The sequence below is a fragment of the Epinephelus moara genome, chromosome 6 (genome assembly GCF_006386435.1).
Source record: "Epinephelus moara isolate mb chromosome 6, YSFRI_EMoa_1.0, whole genome shotgun sequence".
In the NCBI taxonomy this organism is placed as follows: Eukaryota; Metazoa; Chordata; class Actinopteri; order Perciformes; family Serranidae; genus Epinephelus; species Epinephelus moara.
This window is the reverse complement of record NC_065511.1, coordinates 19,472,426-19,500,003: the sequence shown is the minus strand read 5'-3', so window position 1 is coordinate 19,500,003 and position 27,578 is coordinate 19,472,426. Positions and strand designations below refer to the sequence as shown.

General features: G+C 40.5%; 1 protein-coding gene across 5 annotated transcripts in view; it reads right to left on the bottom strand.

Moving 5' to 3' along the window:
• Positions 1 to 27,578, bottom strand: part of LOC126391874 (F-actin-uncapping protein LRRC16A-like) — a 91,078-nt gene that overhangs the window by 39,330 nt on the left and 24,170 nt on the right. For all 5 annotated transcript variants that reach the window (XR_007570126.1, XR_007570127.1, XM_050046843.1 and 2 more), the window contains exons 3-9: positions 16,849 to 16,899; positions 7,259 to 7,318; positions 5,031 to 5,152; positions 4,066 to 4,163; positions 3,715 to 3,785; positions 3,304 to 3,377; positions 2,959 to 3,034 (exon numbers count right to left, since the gene is read on the bottom strand). Coding sequence is in view for 3 of the 5 variants with exons in the window: in XM_050046843.1 (XP_049902800.1) it covers positions 2,959 to 3,034; positions 3,304 to 3,377; positions 3,715 to 3,785; positions 4,066 to 4,163; positions 5,031 to 5,152; positions 7,259 to 7,318; positions 16,849 to 16,899 (552 nt within the window). In the remaining 2 variants the exon portion in view is untranslated. The remainder of the gene's footprint in view (positions 1 to 2,958; positions 3,035 to 3,303; positions 3,378 to 3,714; positions 3,786 to 4,065; positions 4,164 to 5,030; positions 5,153 to 7,258; positions 7,319 to 16,848; positions 16,900 to 27,578) is intronic.

Genomic DNA, 27,578 nt, shown 5'->3' with positions numbered 1-27,578 from the left:
GTCACTGGGATGGTGCCGTCTCAGGTGATTGAAAAGGTTTGTGGTGTTTCCCGACCTGGTTGGTACCAACCGCCGGCATATTTTGCAGACCGGCTTCATCTGCTCCTCGTCACTTTTGAGGTAATGTTATCCAAACCACTTCCACACAACTGACGTCGCGTTATCTCTTTTTTTCAACAATATCTTCGGTTCCGGATGATATAGTGATGTCGCTTTCATGTTCTGCATTATTTTTGCCGTCCTTGACTTCAGTGTCACTCATTTTTTCTCCTTTTTTCAACTTCTCTCTCTGTTTACCTCCCGTCACAACTGTAGCCACGCTTACAATGAGAAGTGGGCGTATCCTGCCTGCATGGCATACGGTAGCCGGCAGACTCTGATATGCTGTTGTTGCACTTACTTTTGCCATATGATATCGATTCAAAACGTCCCATGCTGATAATTGAGATTGATCAAAATTTTATCGCGATCCCGAATTGAGATCGTATGATTGCCCAGCCCTAACTCTCACTCATGCGTGGCTGGCCCATCTACCACAACAAACCACAGAGAAGCTTGGATCACAACACACACAGAGGGAGCGTGACTTCATTTTCTGCTCTGGACACCATTACTCCACTATACAGTATGTTTACATAGATATAGTTGTTTGCTGCTGTATTAATGCTCTCAATGTCGTATACAGAAGCTTCAAATGATCAAAATTTTAGCCGTGCTGGCAGCATGGCCCTATAAAGGCAATGTCAGCCTTGGCTGGTTGGTCTGTCAGTCCATCCCATCGCCACTTCCTCTCAAAATTTCCATTTGTCCAGTAAATTGTTTGAATAAATTCCACCAAAACTAACAACATTCCCATCAGCCTCGACTGCAGGCCACTTTGTGTTTATTGCTAATTACCAAATTTTAGCATGCTAACACGCTAAATTAAGAAAAAGAACATGGTGAGCACTAAGCAATATACTGTACTAAAGATCCACTATAACAAAAGATAATGCATAACAGGCGCATAATTAAAAATTGCCACACCAATTTCAGCTGGTGGAACATCCATGATATAGACTGACATGCATGACATGATATTATACTGTGCTTTATTTCCCAAATGAATATATACAAAGTGCTTTGTGGCCATTTGTGTTGTGATGTGCAGCCCTGCCCACATTTACATTATTTTAGCGCCACAGCTCATGAATATGTTGCAATTGCACTGCTCTCTCTCCTCTCATCCGTCTGCCATTTTTCCTTCAGCTCAATGCATGATGATATTTCTTGGTTAGTGGCCGTCAGTTGCACGCTACTTTTCACAAAACATACTCAAAACATACTTTGAGTCCACTATATAGAGGATGATAATTCTCATGATACATTTGGACAGCACAAAAAATGGCACACTCACTATATTGTATTGTATTTCTGGAGCAGCCTTTGTCATGCACACCAATATTAAACCATTCTGAATATAACATATGATAATATTCTGAATTTGATATGAGTCATGTAATCAGCATTCTGTTGGGATATTTCAAATTAAGCCTTTATCTAAAAAGTGGCATTTTCCAATTAAGACATGGATTTGCTGAAATAATTCTCGTTTTAATAGCATTATTTGGGCATGTATACGGAATATGTGTCTCAGTTGGGATTTGACTGTTCACGGCCTAGCTCTGTGTGTTGTCATGGATACATTGTACACAAGCCAACTCGCTAACAGTTTGTAAGGATAAGTAGAGATGCATACCCAAAAGAAATGCCCACATTTCTGGGTAGAGGGAGAAACACGCCTACTTTAAAACATTATTTAAGACTTGGATGACAACAGGTTTTTGGATATGCGCAAATATCACAACAGTGACCTTTTCAGGGAGGTGGTTGAAAGAATAAAAGAGGGAGGATGTGTCCAACAAGTCCACCACCGATAGGAAAAGAAGCAAAATGGCACAAGCAGCTTTTCCATATTACAAAGTGATAACCGACATGCATGGTTGCATATAAACGAGAATATAAGTGGAATATTCATATTCATCAGCCATGTAAACAGTTTAGTAGGACTATTGTCTTTTTTGGAATAAGGGCAAAAAACTGAATATTTTGTGCATGTAAACATACTTATTGATTCTCAGTGTTTTGTTAAAATAAGCTGGTGTCTGTGATCACCTATCATTTGAGGGATGTTATTTGAAAGATGGACGGACAGAAAGACACAGCCTCTTCAAAGCCACTCCACCCCACTTTTTATTGCAAGGGGGGAAAAAGACAAACAAATACCTTAACAGACCAAACTGAAACCACTGCACCAGCGCAGTAGTAGTGCACTAAGGAAGTGAGAAGCAGGACCTTTACAAATGTGAGAGGAATAGAGAACAAACTGACAGGCAGGGAGACAGGGAGAGACGCGTCTATGCATTTGTCTTAAGCAGTGATTCTCCTCACTACTTAACTGTGAGATGGGATTATATCTGGATTATTTTGCCGTTTTGTGGCAGCAGACTAGCACTGTGATGCTGTCTGTCAAACATAATGTACAGTAATACAGTGAAGTAGACAAAAAGGAACTGTCATGATGGGAAATTTAAGAGTTAATGTAGAACTATTTATTGCCTCTGTGATATTTAATAAACCTTTATTGATATGGAAATGGCGTGGACGACATGCTAAAAACACTGCCTCCAAAATAACCATGACCAGAAAAGAGTACGAGCCCCAAGCCTGGAGCTCAGAAGAGACTCCAAACATGACAAAATACTTTAGAGCACATGGCCTGCACTGACTCCCTGCCATGCTTTCCAAAACTGAAACACCATGAGTATAACATAAACACAACTGAGGATCATCTAGCTCATTGTCCTTAATGGATAGCTATCATATGAACACAATAACTGTGTTTTTGATTTCCCCAGACTGAGTAGATATGATTAGTGAACAAACAAGAGGAGAATTCTGAGAAAAGGTGTTACTAACCAGTTTGTAGTCCTTGGTGGAGAGCTTGGTGAACCACTGGTTAAACTCCAGCACTGCTATTATGGCCACCAGATCCCTGAGGAGGAGCAGACAGGGAGGAAAGAAAAGGTCATAGCTGCAATTATATATTGCTCTTCAACAGTGAGCACATTTCTACATTAAAAATGAATCATGTTACACCTACAGTACATCTCTTATCTCTTATTTTTGTGTTTCTGTTATCCTAACAAATGTTTTCAGCCACACAGCCTCATCTTGCACCTTTTTCCCCCCACTTTTCTTCATCTTATGCTGGTTTGCTACGGTTATATTATACTTCTGTTACTTGTCTGTGCCAGCGCTCACCTGTTCTCCAGATGGCTGAAGTCCTGCAGGTTGAGTTCTCTGGTGTCTTGTGTTAAATAGATGGTGTCCACATCCTGGAGAGGAAACAATTAACCACAGCGAGTGTTAACAAACATGTCTCTTATCAGAAAAACACATCTGCTAGCAATAAAGATTTCTATATGCCTCATCCGTTGCACAGAGCAGAAGAAAAACATATGGTAGACACAAAGTTATTATGTTTTGGAAAAGAAGGAGCGAGAGCATGAAGATATGAGGGAAACTGGTGCTACATTCAAATACTGTTGTGGCTATCCTGTTATTTATCAAAGGGCTTTATGCAGTTTTATGTCACCCAGCCAACAGCTCTGACGCACAGTTGAGCCAGGATGTGTCAGTGCTGTGCAACAAAAGAATGCAAATATTACTGACCCACTGCACCTCTTCTTTGTAAGGCAGCCCCAACCAGTCACAAACACATCTGTACATCTGAGAAAACCCGCCTAGAGAGAGGGGGAACACAATAAAAAATATAAATCACGGAAACTTGAGTCCATCTTACGAAAGAGCTGTGGGATATGGATTGTGCAAAATCGCATGTAATTTGAAACTACAATCAATTTCATCACAATATGCTATAAGTCATTGTGTAAAACAGCTATAACGTTGATGCAAATTCACTGTATAACTGACTGCACCAACCCAGTGCACACACACCATACACCATGTCAGCACTGGGATGAAGAAGCACACAGCAATTACTGGAGAGTCACATATTCTTACCACAAGGTCCAGGCTCCGCAGGCTTGTTGTTCTCCCACAGAGTCTGCAGAGAGGTCAGCCTGTCTGGAGGCTCCATGCTGAGCTTCTTCATCACTTTACTGAGAAGAGAGATTTAAACAGAATTTAGTCATCCAGTTTCTACATTTCCCAAATGTAGCTGATGAAATGCTCCAAAGCCTTTAATCTCTCGAAGAGATTCTACAACAAGCAGCTCCAGGCTTCTCGCTCGCTGCCTTACTTGTCAATGGACATTCTGAAAGCAGGAAGTTGCTGAGTGCTGCTGTGTACTCCAGTGGTAAATAGATTTAACTAAACCACACAATTATTGTAAAACAAAAAACACAAAACCAGCGGTGCATTAAATCAACTGCGGCTCAAACACAAAAACATCAGCCTCTCTGCCAAGTAGAAGACTTTGTCCTGTTTGCAAGACGAGGTTATAAAAGTTTATAGTTTTACCTCTGTGATCATTTTGGCATTCATATTCATGCTTCCTGTTCTCAACTAAACATATTTTATGAGATTCACACATCTCACAAAAACAGTGATCGAAAAAAACAACAACCCCAAAATGACCTATTTTGTAACTCTCTTGTCACCAAGATATCTCAACCATTGTACTTGGATGTTACTATTTGCTGTCGATGGAGACAGTTCAAAGATTACAGTGAGTCCACAGCTGATAAAGGTAATGTTTCTATATATTCAATGAATGATACCAAGCTGTATCGATTTTTTCCCTCACCCCTAGTAAATACATACAGTATGAAACGCAAAACCAAAATGCATGTATGCACACAAACTTAAACAGAGATTGATAATAGAAATACTTTGAGACTGATTGTGTCTGTATTAGGATGGATTCAAATCTGTAAACATGACTGGTACATTTAAGATAAATCCATGAGATAGCAAATAAAATGTTATAATACACACAATCACACACACATAGAGGTGAAACCCACCTGGGTGGTAAACCGGGACATATCCTCAGCAGACAGTTTCCTATGTGAGCAACCACCTCATTGACCTCCTCTGTAGAGAGCAGCTTCAGGGAGAAGGAGCCACGCTCGTACTCTATGAACAGCTAAAAGGACACATCATTAAATAGTCATGCATGCCGACATGCATGGTTTCACATAAACCTGCTTCAACCCCAGTTGTACTTATTTAGGTGAAAAAAAGAGAGTTAGTCATGTGTCTTTCTTTACTCTATTAAATCCACTGAGTCAGTCTGGGTTTAAAAAATAAAGTCTACCATATACGAAAAGTAAAAGGCTTCAACGTGAATGCATTATGTGTCTATGAATGTATATATGTATGTATGTATGTATGTATGTATGTATGTATATGCTGACTCCCTTGGTTTCCATTTGATATTCCACATTTTGCTGGTCTAATCCACTGAATCCACCCAGGAGTAACATAATCCACAAGAATGAAACCAACACATCCACCTATCTACTCAACCACATCTACACACCACATCTTTGTCTTGAGTTAAAATAAAGATTTAATGACATTTACCAAGACTGGCTAACCACTTCAGCGCTCACCACAATTATGCAAATGCTGATGCAAGGCGATACATGCCTCCCCTATAGGCCAGAATTAACATAATCCTTGCTGATACTTATTAAACACGGGAGACCATCAGTCAAGATATTAAGAGGACTGACATCTCTTGAGATAAATGGGAGAGAGGTTCAGCTGCAGGACAGTGTGGTTAGGGACAGATTATCATATTTTGTAGGTAGATCCAGCTGACTGACTGCTGGTCAAAATGCCAAATGGAAGCTCCTCCCAGATGGGAAACATTTCTGGGACCAGATCGTTTTTTGGCATCTCATACATAACTCATTTTTTGGGGCGATTATACCAGCATATTTTGTTTTCTGTCCACCAGTATCTGTTGCAAATGGAGGTGCTGTCCTTAAACTGCAGAAGTTAGGTCCAGGTACCCAGAGCAGCACCCTGATCTTTGACATCACTGGAGAGGAGGGATGAATAAAAGACATTTCCCTGCAGCTGTATTTTTGGTCCTTGTGTAACACACATCTGAAGATGTCAGGTGAATGTAGCACGCCGCCCTCTGTATCAGGGAAAATCCTTCCCCAATACAATACAGCCACATGCTTCCTTTTTGTTTATCCTGCTGTTCTGTCATTGTAAATAAATTCATTACAAACTTCCCCACTTAACTGACAAAAAAATCTTAAAGGAAAGTGAAATGCAAAACTTCAATACAATTTGTTTATGATGAAGGTGAACGGTGTGTGACAGTAGCATAATCGCTTTAGACAGACAACATCAGACAAACCACGGTTAGCTCATGAAGTACAATTTAAAGGCATAGTCTGACACACTGGAAAAATACACTTACTTCCTTTCTTGCTGAGGGTTAGGTGAGATGACTGATACTCTAATGTCTATACACTAACTATGGAGTGGAGCTGGTGTAAGCTGTTGGGTAGAAGACTAGAAATAGGAGGAAACGGCTAACCTGGGCCTTTCAGAGCTCAAAAAATTGCCAGCCAACACATTATATTTTGTGTCTTTAATCCAAACACTAACATTAATCTAAAGATAATAATTTGTTATTTCAGGGCAGCTGTGAAACCTAGAAACTAGCTGTTTCCCCCGGCTAACAGTCCTTATGCTAAGCTAAGCTAGTTTCCTCTTGGCTTTCGCACCATACTCTGAGGAGTTCAACACAGCTGACAATCACGTAAATCCCCAACGTGAACTTCAGTCAATCTGTCAAACTCGGCAGCGCTCATGAAATATGAATCAAGATGTGTGTCCGCATTGCCTTTTCCTTACCTAAAATGTTTTTAAAAACATATTTCAGTGTACTGTTTAGCTGTAAAAGGAGAAAGTTGGCCTTGCAGGTAGGTGGTATTTCAGTCATCTGATTTCAATATGGTGGCTGGGTCACACAGCTGCGTTAGAGACTGCTCAGGATTTTTTTCCCCCACAGATCTTGTCTTATGTACTTAGTTTAGCATATAGTGACAGTTTCAGTCAATATAACACAAGTTATTTTCATAAACGTTACCAGTAGCTGCTTTAACTCAGAGATAAGAGTGACACAGATCTTGTTGTCTAACTCAAATGTATTCTCCAAAATGTGAAATGATTCCTTTAATATTTGTGTGCTGGACACTGTTTATATTGGTGCAAGGTACTGTACCTGTGTAGGCTTGTTGCAAGCAATCCCCTGGATCTCCAGATAATTAAAGGAGTGTTCCACCTAAGAAAAAACATAAAGAGCACAGAAATCAACATTAAAATACTTACATTGGGCATGGCCTAGTATCATCCAATGGGACGGAGGAATATAATATATATTTATACAATATTTTAGGATTAGTTGAGCTAATGTTTATTACAGGACATAAACAATGTTACCACCATCATGTGCTTGTGTGAAAGCACACAGGACTGTATCTGTGTGAGAAACTCTGCCTAATAATAACAACAGTATAGTATAGTGACTGTCTGTCTGAGGAATGTTGTGTATATGTCTGCTCCATAATTAATAGGTGGAGATGTAGTCTTCTTTTTTGCTCCTGTAAAGACTGACTCACACATTTACATGGCTTTTCTGGGCTGCATTTGACACATTTGTGGGTGGAAATGAAAACAAAGATTGGAAGATGAGATACAGTCACTTAATTGTTGTACTAAATCATCTCTTCTATTCAGAATTTCATCTCTGTCAGCTGAATTAATTCAATATGCAACCACTCTGGGATGCACAGCTCAATCTCTGGCTCATCTGCAAGGTGCATTTGTTCTGAATTGCTTTGTGGTCACACCTAAGTAAGACAATACAGGACTCAAATGCATTTTTTTCCTTTTTAGTATTTACAATTTGCTCCCTGAATTGTTTAAATTGAAAAAAAGTCAATCAAAAAAGACCTCCCCCTCATTTCTTAATATACATCCAAAACAGGCTCTTCAAAACAAGTCTGGTTAAAGACAACCAGGACATTCTTACATCCACATTTTCTATTTCTGTTTCAAGAGAGAATTTCAGGACAAAGAAAAACAAAGAAAAGCAGCAGCCTGCCTTTCCATGCCTAAAAAGGACAGGAAAAGATCTCCTTTAATGTGAGAGGGGGAAACCTGTGAATACAAATGCCAACTACAGTATACGGAGCACACGGTTTTCCTGCACTCTCTCCACATCTCTCTGTCTTTTTCTCAAACACAGACATACAGCACAGTGCCCGAGGGCAGGCCAGGGAGCGAGGCCAGACTATTCCAGGTGGGCTCAGTGTTCCTGAGGCTTGGCTCACAGATGAGAGAAGAGAAAGGATAAGCAGACTGTCTGTCTACTGACAGTCTGTCTACTGTCTGACTACAGTATGCAGTGTATGTTTACTTCAGCACTGCCTGTGGTTACTCACTCATGTTCAGTCTACCAGCTAAAAAAATTCACATGTAAACATGCACTCGCTTACAGTATGCCATAATTTTCATTCAATAATCTTACTGGGCGTACTGATTATTCAACAGGAAATTACAGTTATTTTAAGAATAAACTGAAGCTCAGCCAGAACTAAAATTAGCGCTTTGTGGTTGTATGCCCCTGCGAACCGCTCACGTTACACTACACTTAGTTTACATCCATGTCTGTGAAAACATGGATGCTTTACACACATCTTCCCCCCAGACAGCACAGAAGATCTACAAACTCAGCACAGTTTCAAGGTGGGCACCAAAGATTAGAGTCACCAGTTCAGTATCTGACCAAATGTCTCCCCTTCTGTTCCTGAGTTATGGAGCTGAATAATGGCCAGAGAAATGTTTTATGCAGAACATTATGATGTCACAGTGAAGTTGACCTTTGACCTCTTAGATACAAAATGTCCTCATTTCATCACTATGTCCTATTAGACATTTGTGTGAAATGCTGTCATAATTAGCTAATTAATTCTTGGGTTATGGCTAAAATCATTATTTGTGAGGTCACAGTGACCTTGACCCTTGAGCTTCTACCACAGAATTCTAATCAGCACATTCTTGAGTCCAGGTGGATGTTTCCATTAAATTTGAAGAAAATTCCCCCATTCCCTTGCACGTTCGCAAGAATGACATGGATGCAAGGTCACAGTGACTTTGAATTTTGACCTTTGATCACTAACATCTACTCCATTCATTCATAAGTCAGAGAGAAAGTATGTGCAAGATTTGAAGAAAAATCCCTCAATACATTCTTGATAGCAATTTCATGAGAATGAGACAGATGACGTCACAACAAACTTGACTTTTGACCTTTGACCCCCAAAATCTAATAAGTTCTTCCTTGAGTCAAAGTGGATACTTGTGCCAGATTTAAATACATTTCCTCAAGGCATTCTTGAGACATCCTGTTCACGAGAATGGGATGGACAACCTGATAACATAATGCCTTCGCTGGCGCGGAGGCATAAAAAGGTAACTGACAGTTTGCTATTAGCAAAGACAAGGAGGCACATAACGGCAGAACAAGGTAAAATTTTGTATTGCTTTTAAGCAAGACTACATAACTGCTAAAATAAAAAAACAAATGGTTCCTTTAAGAGAATAAACAGCTTGATCTCAGAAATTTGTGAAATAGACACAGAGTCTTAACAATGCATTACACGGTGGTGGGCACACAATGTGTTAAGATTATGTACAGGCAACAAGGAAACAACGGCAATGCAAAGTCAATGACAATCTTTTGTTGTGGTGGACGCATGATTTAAGTAGAAAGAGTGAGAAAGTCCACATAGGGTGGCAGTAGGAGTGGTGGATTGGTCAAACAAACATGGATTTTTAACCAGGAGACAGCTGTTTGTGTCCCATATGAAACCAGAAGTCGACAAAGTTCTGTGATTTTACACAACTACACAAAGTATTTAAATTAATGTCACTTATGTCCTGTACGTAGTTATTGTAACTGAAATCACTATCTTTTCCCAAACTTAAGTGAGTACTTTTTTTTAGTTCTCTTAACCTAACCATGTGTTTTCTGTCCCTAAGCGTCACCAAACTTGTCTATTTCATGTATTTCTGTGTTGCAATAAAACACACCGTTACTTTTTCAACACACTCAGGAGTTTAGCTGTTACAACTTTATCTGGTATGACCATAGTTTACAGTATGGTGGCTAATGACAGCAAACTTTAGATAGATAGTACTGTATATGTCCCATTAATAAACCATTTAGCTGATTTTCTGACTTTTAGCATTCACTATTATCTCACATGTTGCTACAGTGGCCACTGTTCACCAAAATTTGTTTATGATCAACAGCACATAGAGCCTTTACTCAAACTAAGATATTACTCTAAAGGCGAAAAACTCCAAATTATCATATAAAAGACAAATATAGACAGAGCAGGTCAAATCCGTCAGGAATTTAAGCAAAGTTTTCACACATTTTGCAATATTTTGGAGTCAATTGTGCCATAAATGTAGTTTGTTCAATGTTTACTGTAGAATTAGAAAATGGTATAAAAGTGCAATCAGACATTTTCAGATTAAGGAGGCAATGAACTATAATACATGTCTTTCACATGTCTTTTAACTGTGCAAACACTTGTTTTGCAAAGAGGCTATAATGCTATGGTACAGTATAGCACAAGTAGCAGTATTGTGTTGACTTGTGTATTGCAAACAATTTGCTGCAGGCTGTGTTACAATATGCAGTAAACAGTGTCTAACCCTAACTTGAAAGGGGTCAATCAGTTCATTCACATATTCACACAGCCAGCAAAGTGGCATGATAGCATACTGAATATAGTGCCAGCCAATGATCAGAGAGCAGGTTGACAAATATGGGCTCTAGCCAATGGCAAGACGTCATGCTGGGAGGTGTGGGGAGGAACCAAATGTCAGAATAATTGCATCGCTCACTCATTCGTTTACTGTCCGTCTGTCATTTTAACCACTTTTCTCCACTTTTCTTTTTGTTGTATTTTAACATAAACCCCAACTTTTAATGTGCTAATGCAGAGGATGGTTTGATGTAGAGATTGGTTTTGAGAGTGTGGACTTGAGGATCCTGTTGCAGTGAGCAAGTTATAAACATTTTAAACACAGTTCAGAATTTCAGTTATGACGTGGTTTGCTCAGTTTGATCATAAAAGGCTCCAGAAAAAAGGAGGCAGAAGAGAGGGAGCGATAACTAAAAGTGTTTTTGTGCATGTTTGGGAGGAGACACTGACAGACTGTAAGGCCCTACAGCTTCTCAAGAAGAACCATAGCATCAATCGGAGACACAGACAGAGAAAAACCCACTGAGAAGTGCATGAGAGAGAGCTATGGGGGATTTCGGCTTCTACTGAGAGAAGAAAGATATAGAGTGAAGAGATTAACTGAGGGTTTACTGCTACTGCCATACACTTAATTTTAAGGCCTTGGGCTCAGAAGAGCATTGCTGATGAAATCCCACCCACTGATTGTTCTCTTGTGTGTTTCAGATGCATCACTGGGATTCCAGGCAGAGTTACATCTAACATATGACAGACAAACACAGCCTATACAATACATTTAAATGGCCAGAAGCCTAAATCAACACCAGACACTGTCTCACTTTTGATTCAACAAAAACAGATTTTAGCAGAAAACTGGAAAACTGAAACTCCAGAGGACGTATAGAGTCAATAGCTCAATGTTTTGGAACAGTGAGCAGAGGCTAATCTTCATTTGCAGTTGGCTCATCTCCACTGTAATATAGATTTCACATCAGAAAAATCAATACAAGGACAAATACTCTTAACAGTCAGCCTTTTTTATGGATGCTGGCAAGCGTCATCTTTCAAAAATGGCAGTATGCAGCAAAAACCCACACAGCACTTACACTTGTAGTATTATTGTAAGAAAGTCAAACAGAGTTTCAATCAAGAGAGCAGTAAGCATGTCATTCAGCTTTTAAAAAAAAAAAAAAAAAAAAAAATCTGGATAAATTAACAATAATATTAAACTTGAATTGAACTCATCTGACATGTTTAAGGATGAATAAGAAAAATAGTGAGAGTCAATCAAACAATTTTTCCATTGACAAAAAATCAATTTACAACTATTGTACTGACCAGTTCATCCCTTAAACCATCAATCATGCAATGATAAATATTCACTGATTCCAGCTTCTCATATGTGAGGATTTACTGCTTCATATATATATTATTATAATATGAACATCTTTGAGTTTAAGGATTTTTGGATGCACAATACAAGCTATTTAAATCAGATTTCTTGGATCTGGAAATTTTTGATGGCCATTTTTTCATTAAAAAAATACCTGCAGATTAATTGATAATGAGAATAGAGCTGCAATGATGAATTGATGAATCCATTAGTTGTCAACTACTAAATTAATTGCCAACTATTGGATAATCTATGAATCAGTTTAAGCAATTTTTGGAGTTGTTTTTAAAAAAACATTATATTTTCAGAAGACATCAAAATTTTCTGATTCCAGCTCCTTAAATGTGAATTTTTTTTTCTCTGTGTATATTTTCACCATTTTCTTAAATCTTAGACAAAACAACTAATAGATTTATCGAGGAAATAATCAACAGATTAACTGACAAAGAAAATAATCCCTAGCTGCAGAGAGTTCCTTAAGAGAAAACCAAAAATCGATCACTTTTAAGATAAAATCTATTAGATCCAGTTTGATTTAAGACACTGTAGGTTATCCCTCCTGACCTTTGGCACATTGCTGAGTGGGGGGAAGAAAACCAGGCAGATAAAGGGAAGACACAGAGCAAGAGACCGGGATGAAGAGAGAGGTAAGTAATCTGGATCGCTGGAAAAGGAGAGGATGAGAGTGAGAAAGCTGAACGAATGGCTTAAATGAAAGACGGAGAGCAGAGGTGATCTGTGGCTGTAATCTGGCTAAGCAGAGCCAGAGGAGAAGAAGATAGAGGTTTTCTGCAAGAATAGAAAGATCTGAGAGCCAACAAAGGAGGGATTCTGTTTCCAGTGTGGAAAAACAAGACCAAGACAGTAGGGCTGCAGGACATGCAAAAAATCATATTGTGAATCATTTTGACAGATATTACGAGTTACAATTTTAATGGGAATGGTAATTTTTGCATTAGATTTTCACTAAAAATGAATATATAAAAATGATTATGTGATTTTTTGCTGGAGTCTGTACCTAATTAGCCTGTTCTCGTACATCTGGAATATGATTTGTGGGCCGGGGTATCTCTGCAGCACCACAATGCTTCATTTATAATGGCGTGTAGTGACAAAAAAAATTGTAGCTCCTACGATTTAGATATTGCACTTGGCCATATTCTGATTTCAATAATATTTTGATAAATTGTGCAGCGCTAGGAACAGACAGACCTACTTCATGCCTCATCACTCCATGTCTAAAATACGTATGTCTTACAAGAGCCTATGTTTCCACCAAATCAGAAAGTCCCATAACTCCTCTAGAAGTTGCAGCAAGATGTATTTTTTTTTTTTTTTTTTAAAGATATTTTTGGGGGCTTTTTAGCTTTTAATGTATAGGACAGACAAGCGTGAAGGGGGGAGAAAGAGAGGGAGTGACGTGCAGCAAAGGGCCACGGACCGGAATCGAACCCAGGCTGCTGCGGCAACAGCCTTGTACATGGGGCGCCTGCTCTACCACAGAGCCACCGGCACCCCGCAGCAAGATGTCTTATCATGTTTAAAACAAGAGAAACATCGAAAGTAGGGAAGAAAAAGTACACCAGAGATGTGTCATGAGATGCAGAAAAAGACAGAGTGGAAACAACGAGACTGAGGCAGACTGAGACAAACAGCAGAAGTGAGGAGGGCTGTTGCTGAGGGGGGTTAGTTCTTCATAAAGCAGGTGTCTAATCCCTCCAGGTCAGACAAGAGCACACAGATAGAAAACAGATGCACAGCCACCTACATAAACAGATCCTGAACCTGCAGCTCAGAACAGTGGAAACACATGACGTCATGTGAAACAGGGACAGCCTGGATGTTCTTTACAGCCTCCTCTACCTCCAGCAAACCAATGAATCAGTTTTTAAGATACCAATCAATCACTTAAACTGTCCCAGGAGGCATTTTATTGACTGGAAGGCATACAGCAATCTGAAGGGCAATTGTTAAGTATTTCCTGGACCTGGTACAAGAGATGATGTTATGCTATCTTGAAACTACTATGAAGTGTTACTCTTTCTTTCCTACCAGGAGGATCGGCAGTACAGATAGTGCAGGAGAAACAACAGTGTGCAGTCTGTTTCCATATACAATCACAGCCCAGTGCAGCGTTGTGGACATGTGCTTTGGAGTCTGACAATGGGAGGTTTTGTGGCTTCTTTTATTGTTTCTGCTGCTGTTACTGAAGACACAGATTAATCAGAGCATTTTAAGAACTTCTTGCCAGCGTGGGCTTTAAAGTTGTTGCTTAGAAGTTCCATCTGCTGATGGAGATCATGTGATATGATTGAAAGCTCCAGAGCATCTACTGAACGCACCCTGAGGTGATACTGTTTTGCCTATTGCCATTTGCAAACTCAAGTCTCAAACTCCTACACTGAAAATGTGAGGGGGAAAACTGATGGAAACTGTTGCAAAAAGAAGTTGTGAAGATTGAACTGGAAAAATCCTTAGTGGGTGCATACTGTATCTGTAGGGAGCTACCTAACCTTGACAAGAACCTGATGGTTTGTTACAGTATATCTCTAACTGTTGCCATGTGCTAATGCACATCATTAGTGTAACCAAATAACTGCCTTTCTGATGTCAATCTTTGTGGTTAACCCACCTGTTTTTTATTTATTTATTTATTTTTTTGTCTTTTTTTGTTTTTGATATTTTTTTATAAAGATGAATAAAACTTGAATTTTATTTAAAAAAAAAAAAAGAACTATGAAACTAATCTTTTAGCACTAGAGGGCAGAGTCAAAAGTTTCTAACAAATAATGACAGCGGACAAGGTCATCATAATGCGCTATTCAATGCTTTTCAACAGAGGAGGCAGCGTTGTGGATGTGAGGCCATGAAATATTTGCAACATGAGGATGGTGAATTTTTTTCACTACATTACTGATTCATTCTGCTCTGCCATTTTTCAAATGTCCTTGTCATGTCCTATGGTCATGACAAGGACACCAGTGGTTCTTCTCTGTTTCATCCGTATCCAAAAGCTTTAAGAAAACGTGCATAAATACGAACAAAATGAACTCAAGAGTACAGAAAGAAGGCTCCGTCTGTGTCCGTATACGTATCTAATGTTAGGCGCAAAAGAGCCTTATGCCTTGTTTCAACTTATGTATGACTCGTGTCCATAGATCCGTAAACATACTGACGATGCCTCTAGTGTCCAACGCAAGGAAGTGCATTTCTTTACGGATGGACAGAAACCTGTTAGAAACTACCTGTAGCCATGGGGGAAGAGGCTCTTTTTTGTTTGTAATATGTACTTGGAATATTACCAGAACAAAAACAGGACCATTCTTGCATAGCAACAAATAAGTGGAGATGTTGGCCTGTCAGGTACGTGGCATGTTTTGTGAAATGTTTCATTAAAAAGACATATGAACGGCTGAATGACTCAAAATCTGACTGAATGTAATGTCTAACCATATTTTAGCGGAATAACATTACTCAGATTCACAGTGTGTTCAATCAAAACAGGCAACTGAATTGACGAAAATATCCTATTAGCTAGTTAGCACCCTGTTACGGTAGCTAAGCTAGCAAAAAAAAGTACAGTTTTTTTAATGTACTCAAGGCGAACTGTGGACCAAAATATTACAGAGGGGAGGAGTTTCGCAGGCACACTGGATATCACAGAGATTCCCATAGGAATGAATGGCCCTCTGGTTGACTCGTGTCCGTACACATATATAAATGGAAACAAGGCGTTAAGACTGTTCTGTCAACTGCTTTTTCGAAACACAAATTTTAACGTTGAAACTCTTTATTTATAATTGGACACCAACCACTCTGACACAGCACCTACATGCATACAAATAGGTACTGCTTTATGCACATGCTTAAATAACTCCCCCCACTTTAATATCTACTTAAAAAGTTCAGGATTGCAGGGAGGAGGCAGCGACCAGGCTGGTGGGTCACAACACAGAAGCTGAAGCCTGATGTGAAGTGTAATACTGGCAGTAGAGATGGTATTAGTTGTGTTCTGGTGCTGCTTTAAGTTTTTGTGAACATCTGCATTGTATTACTGACTGCTGGTTTTCATGTGGCAGAGGTGACAATGATGCTGGTAGAGATGATGACAGATGTTTCATTGCTGGTGATGGTGCTAATAGTTGCCATCTGCGCTGCATTATGGCACCGCTTTTCCAAAAACAGGCATGTCAACCAGCTGTGAAACTGCAATATAACCAGGCACACATTGAAGAGCTACAACTTCAGCCTTAATCCACTCTACTGTGCACACACACAAACTAACTGGGTGAGCAAAAGTGCTGAGTTGGGAATATGTCTAGAGGAGGGCACAAAATTGTTGCTACTGAGTGAAACCTTGTGATGCCTGCACTGTATCAGGAACTTACACACTCTGTCATATTTTTATGAGCAAATCTGAGGGAGTTTAAAGAATTATGGTTGAAGAATAAAATGAAACTGTTTTTTGTGTTGAGGTTGCAGGAAGAGGTCCCAAAACTATTCTTAAGTATTTTCTGATATTGTTATTTGCGATAAATTTACATTCAGTCAGACTTATTTTACAATGTTTGCTAACCTAATCTTTCATTTTCTTGGTGTGGTATACTGGTTTTCTTTGTTGTTGCTGGAAAACATGTTGAAATCCACTGCTGCTCTTACCTTGGCAGGAATGCGTGCAGTCAAGAGGTAGGCTCGGTGAGACGCAAGGGCCTGAGAGAGACAGAGAGAACAGAGAATAATGAGCATGTAGCTGTAAATATACACTCTGACCAACAAGAGCAAGGAAATGACAAAGAGCACAGAGAGCTCGCCTGTTGACTCATAAGGATGAAAAGGCTTGTGACTCTTAAACATGTCAGTCAGTTCGGAACGCAAGGGGAAAAAAAACACGAGAATGAGGAGAAAGACTCCTCTCTGCTTGAAAACAAACATATAAACAGCCAGTGACATTTACAGAAGTGTCCGCTCTTTACCAGCACAACCCACTGAGATGCTTATTACATGTAGCCAAGACGCCTTCGTTTTTATTGGTCCACCCCCCTGTCTGCTGACTGAGGTCATTATAGGTCAGTGTGTCTTTTTAATTTGTGTTGTTTCTGTCTACTGAGCAACCTGGGCTCAGACCGCCGCTGTTAATTAGAGCACATGGTGAGGACGAAGCTTCTGTTGCTGCTCTGTGAAAGAAAAGTCAAGGCTTGAAGAGGCAAAAACTGGAATGCATAAACTTGACATTCCTATCCAGACGAGCAGCCTTGAAAGGTCATTCTACTGGTTTATTCAGATCACTGCCACTGAATGTAACACTGTTACAGAGATCATTTGCACAATTCATGTAATTGAAAATATGTTAACACAGACAAAGACATCATTTCAACAGGGATCTGAGTGGTGCTTACACTCAACAATTCAAACCGTCTTTGTGGTTGAGATTGGCATGACAATGTAAAATTGTGTGGTAACAATTCTGGTGTAGGGATCATACACTTTTTTTTACCAATAAAATTCCATAACTTTCCGTTTCGTTTCATTTTATGGAAAAAAATTCAAAACCTTTCAATGACTCTTCAATGACCCATAATGATTTTTTTTCCTTGCCCCACCTGCACTGCATTTTTAAAACATATCAGATTCGAACTCTACTCAAACATAATTTCAGCTAGCGGACATACAGGAACAGAAAGATGAAATCCAGGTCGAAAATGACGAAACATACGCAATGGTAAACAAAATGTTGTCACACATTGATGCATATTAGATCTACGATACACCGACAACTACAGAAAATCACAATGGCTGTTATGTTATGTGACATTACATTATCCACATATCAAGATTATGGTAACAATTTCATTATACACAACAAAATTCCATGACTTTTCCAAAACTTTTAATGATTTTGACTAATTGCTTGACTATTCTCAAGCCTCTATAAGAGAGGCAAAAAGCCCCAAAAATAATCTCTAAAATAAGCTCCAAAAGTGAGTCAATCCCCTCAGACCCACGTATTAAAATGCCCAACTTTACAGGAGAAATAAACATGTGTACAGCCTGGTATAAAAAACTGATTTGGTCTCTATAACTAATTTTAACATTCATGACAACTGTACAGGGGGTGAATTTTTATATACCTCACCCATTTACATTTTATTAAAGCCCAAAGTTATGCTGCTTGAGTGTCAGGCTGTCTGTGAGGCCTCACTGCAGTCTATGAGTCAGATCCAGCACTAACTCTTCCACAGCTCCACCCTCTTATCCAAATATGGGCACTTCTGGTTTCAAAAAGCCCAAGCTGGCCAGGGCCAACATGCCAAACTCGAGGTTTCATAAACGAGAGTCCACAAACCAATGGCGGACATCATGGTAGGTATGTCCATTATTTTTACAGTCCATGTGCCCCACCTCCTTCATTTTCTCCACATGCATGGTTTAAAGTGGGTACAAGAGTACACTGATCCTAAATTCATGTCCTTTATCATGGCTAGCTGCCTCTCTCAAGTTCAAGATGTCTTAACTACATAACTACATAGTCCACATTTTGTGCATCCCGGGCCCTAATCATTCTGTTACCATGCCTTATTCTTGTCCAGGTGAAGCCAGACATTCATAAAATGGCATTTTCCCAGCATTTACACTACTTTACATCTCAACTAAATAGAAGCTGCAACTCAGGTCAGAGTCTGATGTTAATCCACACAAAGAACTACATAACACCAAGTATTGTGACTGATCTGCCCAATCATTAATACCGTATATACACTCCATATACAGGTATTTAAGTGGCATAATTCAATGACTTTTTTTGCAAAGCTTTATGGCTTCATCTATTTTTCCAAAACTTCTCTGAGCCTGGAAATTTCTATTTTCAAATTCCATGACTTTTCATGACCGTACGGACCCTGAAGGTGGATTATCATTGGGCTTCATGGAATAATCCAACAGAAGAACAAAGGTCAACACAATGGAAAAGTTTGACCTTTTCAACTAAAACTAGTTCAACGCCTGATACACATTGATGTTTAAAAGAAGTCATGTGCAAGCTAGCCAAGGCTTTTATTTTAGCTGTAATGACACCAGCTGCACAGAGAGCTGCCTTTACCTTTATGTGCCATGACACTAGATATTTTCCTGTCAAATAATATTGCCACACAACCCAGGCTGACCTTTAAAGCAATTAACGGGATGTTGTATTCTACCCTCTTGACAAAAAACACCATGGTTGGTAAGCAAAGGCAAACACTCTATGGCTCCATCATTATAGCTTAAACCTTATGACCCTCGTAACAAGAAATCTCCTTAGTCTTTCCTTTCATTCTGCACTGACAGCACGCCAGAATAAAACTGTTATGTCATAAACTGCCTGAACGCCACCTCACAGCTCCAAAGATAAGCGACATATGCCCATTGGTTTTCAATGCTGCAACATGAAAATGAAGGGGAACGGTCACAAAGGAAGAGAAAATGCCAGTGGATGAAACAGGGACATGAGGATAAAATGAAGAAAGAAAAAATACAGGTTTAGAGTAAATGAAACATGCTAAATGATGTGTGTAAGGGCAGAAGAGGAAACGAGAAACTGAAGGGAGACGTGAGGGAGCAGAGAGATTGATCAGAGGTGAGAGAAAGCTGGAGAGAAGCTTTGAAAGCAGAAAAGGGAATAAAAGTCGTACAAAGGAGAGAAGGGGGAGAGGGAGAGCACGCTGTTACAAACAAGTCCCAGATAAACAAAGACTGGCATGAAGGGCAGGGAGCGAAAGAAAGACCAAAAAGACAGAAAGAGAAAAAGCAAGATTGAGGAAAGTCTTTAAAGTGTCACAAGCTTTTTGAAAGACGTGATGAAAGAAACAGAGGGATGAGGGTAGAAAGGATGACAGTGTGTCCTAGCCCTCTGTGGCTCAGCTCCACAGGCAGGGTCTGTGTGGTTTGATGTGATGGAGACAGACAGGCAGGACTGTGTGACCAAAGATAACCTCTCCTAAAGAGCACCAGTCACCACTGCTACGTATCAACTCTCTCTTTGTCTTAGTCTCATTTCTGTACAGCAGCTCTCCTTTCCATGCTATGTGTGTGCAGATATGCTGCCGAATCATCTAGTTTCACTTTAAAAGAAAAAATTAAAATTTGATGAGTTAAAACAAAGGTCTTGTTTTCACAGGTTTGGTCATGCGTTAAAATACCTGGAGAAGTCCTCAGGTTTATTTTGGACCTATACTGGGGATTAAAAATCAGGATATCTCGACCTCTGGTGCACAGAGTTTGACCAACATTGTCTCTTGTGACTCAGCTTTGTTTATGAAATAAACAGATAATAAATTGCTAAATAATAACAATAATTGCTAATAATATAAGCTGTATTATCATCTGACTGGCCATGACCTGCCCTCTTAGTAAGTACGATGTTATAAGACAGGATACAATGCGATGCGATGCGATGCGATGCGATATGATACGATACGATACGATGCAATACGATACGATGCGATGCGATACGATACGATACGATACGATGTGATACGATGCGATGTGGTGCGATATGATACGATACGATACGATACGATACGATACGATACGACACGACACGATATGATACGATACGATACGATACGATACGGTACGGTACGGTACGGTATGGTGTGATGCAATAAAATATGATACGCTGTACTTTATTGTCCCCATGGGGAAATTTGTCTTGGACTCTGGACAAGTATTGCTGCCTTACAGTGACTGTCCAGAAGAAACAAAAAGCATACACCATAGAAAAAACATAAAATAACAGTATTGCGCATCAGCCAGTCACGTATTGCACATAACACCAGAGCTCAGACATGAAAAAAGTAAAATGCAATTTGTGGAAATAAGAGTTTGGCTGCAGAACTTTGATGCTGGGTTACAGAAAAGCGTCTTAGGCTATGCAACACAAGAAACCTTCCTTTTTTATGTTCTATTTTGCCTTCAAGGGAGCCCGGGGTGTGTGTGTGTTTGACAGCTTAAAGTCATGGCTTTAGTTCTTTACAATACAATAAAGTAAAAAGCGCCAGGTTGTATCTGAAAGGTCTGCTACACATCAGTGGGTTTTCCAGGAGCTGAATAGCTACAGCTGCAGTCACAACCAGTAATGACCAAGAACCTGCTGACTCTGAGTGGAGGGGAGGTACCCACTGACCACCGAGGCTTCATCTGGTCTGTCCGGTCTACAGGAGGTAGCAAATCATTCAATAGGAAGTCGTAAAAGTGTCCTTTAATGCAGTGGTTCATTAACCACTTGACAAAATGAATTCAGTGCACTTTATAACTTGTTCAACAGTTTTAAACATGCTCTGATTCATGTTGGATTTTCCTTCTGTCAATGCATGACTGCCCCTCTGCACTCTGCCCGGCTTCTCTCCATCTGCCCTTTGGAGTGGACAAAGCCATAACACCCTCCTGTTTTATGACCCCCTCCTCTCTGTAACTGCCCTCCAACCTCTCCCTCTCTCTATCTCCTTCCTATCCACCTCTTTCTCTGCTCTGTCTTGCAGACTTAAAGCCTTGAGCCTTCCCGCCAGCCAATGATTTCACAGCGACCACCATCCCGCCTTCAGCTCCACTCAGCCAACCAGATGGCAGCAGCATTGGAGCATGTCTACAAGACCAGAGAGAGCATCTGCTATTACTGTCTCTCTCTGTATTACACACATACACACACACACACACACGCCCAAACAAACTGGGAGCTCACATACAAGATAACTGCCACGGGCTCTAAAGCACCATTTGTCTCCTTGGCGCGCTGTTTACACGCACGCAGACACACACACACACATACACAGACAGACAGACAGACAGACAGACAGACAGACACACACACACACACACACACAGAAAGACAGAGAGCCCTGTTAGAGAATTTCTGAGCCAAAAAATTAAATTATGAAAATGTGACACAGCCATCTTTTATATTGATAAATAATATCATTTTAAATTACTCTTTAACAGAATACAACACACACTCATTTCTTCTTCACACTCTCTCTCACACCCACCCACACACATACACACACACACACACATGCGGCTGTGTAGTCCATTCATGGTATTACCATCCCAGATTATCTTTTTTTCTGTCAAACTGTCAACCCCACCTACCCCCCCTCCAATTGACCCAACACATGTGCACCCACACACACACACACACACACACACACACACACACACACACTGCGTTACTATGGCAACAGCTAGCCCACACCACAGACACACACACATTTGTGAATGCATATACGCACACACTCACACACACAGTGATAGACACCCACTCACACATAAAAAGAAGCACGCTGCAGTGCCAAGTCTTGCTTGAGAATGTCAATGAGTTTTCACCCTCCCTAAACAACACTCACGCTGGCCTACAGTTATGCTGAATCTCTGTAGGAACTGAAGCAACACAGAGCAGTGTTTCATCTGCAGTCATTCAGCTGTGGCAGCACTCAGCCACAGGAAATCTACCCCCACCCAAAAAATGCTTTTATTTATCCATCATGTCTTGGGGTGCATTCATGCTTTATTATATCGATCACTCACACAGTTTCACATCTAATACTGTAGTTGTGTTTCGTATGGGGGAGAAAAGTGTGTTTAATGAAAGTAAAACTTAAGATGAAACAAAAAACATAAACAAAAATGCTTCAAATGTGAGACCATCTTTCTGTAAATTTAAATATTAATATTTAAATTTCGACGCTAGCCGGGGGGAGGAAGGAGTCTGGTTTGGGGACCTCAGAATTGCATCTCTCCTTTTCGCAGATGATGTAGTTCTGTTGGCTGCATCACACCGTGACCTCCAGCATGCACTCGGGCGTTTTGCAGGCCACGGTTCTCTGTCGGAAACCGGTGGATTGCCCTCTCCGGGTTGGGGGAGAGTTACTGCCTCAAGCGAAGGAGTTAAAGTATCTCGGGGTCTTGTTCACGAGTGAGGGTAGAATGGAGCATGAGATGGATTGGCGGGTCGGTGCGGCTTATGCAGTGATGCGGGCGCTGAGCCGGTCCGTCATGGTGAAGAGGGAGCTGAGCCGGAAAGCAAAGCTTTCGATTTACTGGTCTATCTACGTCCCAACCCTCACCTATGGTCATGAACTCTGGGTAGTGACCGAAAGAATAAGATTGCGGATACAAGCGCTGGAAATGAGTTTCCTCCGTGGGGGTGGCTGGGCTCAGCCTTTGAGATAGGGTAAGGAGCTCGGACATCCGAAGGGAGCTCGGAGTAGAGCCGCTGCTCCTTCGCGTCGAAAGGGGTCAGTTGAGGTGGTTCAGGCATCTGACTAGGATGCCGCCTGGGCACCTCCCGCTGGAGGTGTCCCGGGCACGTCCCACTGGTAGGAGGCCCCGGGGTAGACCCAGAACACGCTGGAGGGATTACATATCTCGTCTGGCCTGGGAACGCCTTGGGGTCCCCCAGGAGGAGCTGGGAAGTGAAGCCAGGGAGAGGGATGTCTGGGGTGCTTTGCTCGGCCTGCTGCCCCCGTGACCCGGCCCCGGATAAGCGGATGAAAATGGATGGATGGATGGATAAATATTAATAAGCAAGTTCCCTGCAAGATAAATCAGGTATACTCCTTTGGTCTACTCGTGTACTCACAATTAAGGGAACATTAGCTTAAAGATTAGAAAAAGCAAGGCTGGATCTGTCCAAAGATAACAAAATCTGTCAACCAATATCTCAAATACTCACTAATTCACACATTATTTGATTAATTAGAACCAAAACACAACTGTTAAATGACAAATTGTGGTTTTATGGGGTGTTATGTGCTGGACTCTACCATTGAACACAACACAGCTTGTATTTTCCTCCTGCTCTCAGTCTTTGTGCTAAGATACCATCTCTTGGCTGTAGCTTCATAATTAAAGGACAGACATGGGAGTGGTATCCATCTTCTCATCTAATTCCTGGCAAGAAAGTGAAGACGCACAGTTCCTAAAATGTCCTCCTTTACACTGTAACATATCTGAACAACAGAGATGTAGCTTGAATTTGTACCAACAGGATGAAAATTGGTGGTGATGTATTGTTTAATCACCAAAAAATCTGACATATAACCAAAAATCAGAGATGTATTGATCATGCAGGAACATAATCATCTGTTGCATCACTTACACAAATAGCACAGTGGGAAAAAAAGGGCAATAATTACATTCATCCCCACACCGCTGCTGACACAGACTCTTTATTGCATAACCAATGCCAGCATGTCCTGCATGTGCACGTGCATCTGTGGGTAACATTAATGAGTCATGATGTGCTGGCTGCAAACTGAAACTGTCAACGCAGCACAATAGGATGAGAGTATTTTTAGAGCTATGCAGAAAAACAGAGTGGGAAACGCAGCGAGAGAGAGAGAGCGAGAGAGAGAGAGAGGGGCACAGAGATCAGCCATCGAGACAGGCAGAGTGGACACCAGAGAGACAGGGCGTGAGACGGTGAGGGAAGGAGAGGCGGCTGAAGGGCAAAGTGAAATGACTTAATAGATTCTAAGTGCTGTTTTGCTGATAAGGAGCCAAGATTTAAATCCAATCAGAGTGGAAGATATTTAATGAAGGGGAAGTGTTTAAAAGCTGTTTCATCTCTGTTTAAAACCGATGCTGTTAGGATGACCCCATCTTAGCTTTTAATACATTGAAATCAATCAGCTCACTGTGGATCCTATGCAATGGATTTCTCTCTTCTTATGCTGCACCTTTTTTTTCCCTCCCCACTCTAATCGCCTAATGTCCTCATCCTTCTTTAGCTCAGTGCTCTCTCGCTGTATGTTTAACAATTGCCTAAAAACATGCTTACACTATGACTACAAAAGGCTCCACGTGGTAAAAAAAGGGCCATGGTGCTCTTCTTTTATGTCTATATGTGAGACTTTATATTGTGGGATGTATGACTATTGGATAATTGAACCATCACTGCACAGGATAATCCATTTTGTGACAGAAGAAAAATGGTTAGTGTTTTCTTTTCTCCCCCTGCATTCTTGCTCTCAGTCTTCCTTATCTCAAATTGGATGCCTGGTGGACCGCACCTTGAAGAAATGCATGCTGTGCATGAGGCATAGTCATCACACAACATGATAACAGACTGTAAAGTGTAACCAGAAATAGTTTTACTCCCATTTCCTTTTTGTCCTCCTGCACCATCTTCCTGTTTACTTGTATATACAGTACGTTCAGTATGAATATGTATGTGTTGCATCTGCTTGTACGTGTGGTGCGTGGGTGAAAGTATTCAATGAGACAATGGAGCAGAAGAAACACACACACACACACACACACACACACACACACACACAGGCCCGATTTTATCTTTGAATAATCAGGGATGGTGTAACACAGGAGTAAGACTCTCGAGGCTGCTGTTCAACAGGCAAACTTACAGCAGTGATTACACAGGGCAGGAATACTGTGCAGAATCATTCATAAGTTCGAGGTCTTCACAAGTCCATGGAGTTGAGGTGAGATTTTAGCTTATTAGAGATTTCAGTTTGGCACAAGAAAAAAAAAACACAGCCCACAGCTGCCTCGATGAGCTTTTCTTTGGGACCGTCCATTCATTCTTATTATGATGCCGCTCTCATTGACCATGGCTGTTAATTGATAGCACATTATGCTGGTGCCGGTGTTGCTGTTCTCTCCCCATTGTGCTCTGTTCAGGTTGGCAGCAGTTTGTTTGGGGTCTAATTGTCCTCAGGTCTCCTTCAGATCAGGTCTCTCTCCCTTTTGAAAAATAATTTATACTTGACGAGTCTGGTTTCGCATCTCCAAGTCTGTCTCTGGGCCCATTTCCAGTTGAGTCCAACATTTTGGGGCCATGAAGACCTCTACTGCAAGGCAGGGATAAAACTAAAGACAGTTCTTGCGAACGTAGTAAGCCACTGATGTTTATGTATACAGTAGTGTTGTCGCAATGCTGGCATCTCTAACTTTAATAGCCTATGATACCTTAAAAAATATCAATATTCAACCATTTTTGATACCACAGAAAAAAAATTGACATTGAGGACAAAATGTTTTAAATATTTATAAAAAGGTAAATATAAATAAGGTACAACATGACAAGGACAGCTTTTCTTTTCTTGGTTAGCAGAATGACTGTGGTTAACATTAACAATAGAAGAGAGCGAAAAAGAGGAGCTTGTATCAGTGTTTCAATTCAGCCGTAAATGAGAATTGAAACCGTTTCAAGTATTTTGAATTTATATAAATTAATGAATCAATATTTTTGACAACATTAGTATACAGTAGTGCTGTTTGTAAGTAGAACTAGGTACCAAACTTGGTACCAACCTAACTGTGTCAGGACTCCTTAGGGCGGATTCAGGTTAAATCCATCAGTGCCAAATACTGGTACTAGGGATACACCACATATATCAGGTCGATAATGGGACATTTTTATAATCATGCATTATTTCGATAATTAAATTATAGCCAATAAATAGCGCCAATAACACAAAGCCTGACTGCTTTCATTTACTCAACAAGGGCAGCATCTACACAAGGTACATGTACCTTTAAACTTGGTTTGCGAGCTGCCAATAAACACAGAAAAAGAAGAAGACAACTGCAGCAGTCTAGAGGGCAAAACATGTCACGGTGTGGACGTCTTTCACAGTTCCAGAGGAAGACAACAGGATTGCACCAAGGGTCTGATCTCCGACCGCCGAACGGGTTAGACACAGCACTGTTAGCACAAGCTAATTAGCAGTAGTCGACTCTGTTGTCAAACTTATCAATAACCGCTAGCTATGTGATGCTACAGTTAGTAATTATCTGTAGCGTTACCTGCCAAACCAGTCTGGAGTCAGGGTCAGAACTGTTCTGTTTTCTGTTTGTTTTTGTTGTGTTAGCAATAGTGATGTCAGTTTGACTTGGTTCGGTCAAGGCTATGATATATTAAATTAGCCATATTTTCTTTTACACCTTCACCTTTCTTACCCTCAAGTAAAAAGCACAGGTTAAACACTTCTTTTTAAAAAACAAAAATGTGAAATTATTGGTTATCGTATGGGTTATTGGTCATGAAAAGCAGGTAATTATCGGTTATCGGTATTGGTTGAAATAATCCATATCAGTGCATCCCTATTTGGTAACAGCCACTGAGCAGACAGGTTCAACTTCAGGAGGTGTGAATGCCCCAAAGCCAGGAAATTGGCCAAGGATTTCTGTGGCTGCTCTGTGGGGTTCCCAGCGAGCTAAAACAATCACTGCAGCACCAATATGCCACCATAGTTTGGGCATCTGGTTTATTTTCTTTGCTATATTATTTTAGTAATAGACTGGTATCACTGCCAGATGAGCAGACACACACCCACACACACAGGCAGACAGAGACACAAGATTGGCTTTATGTGTGATTAGAAAAGAGCAGAGGA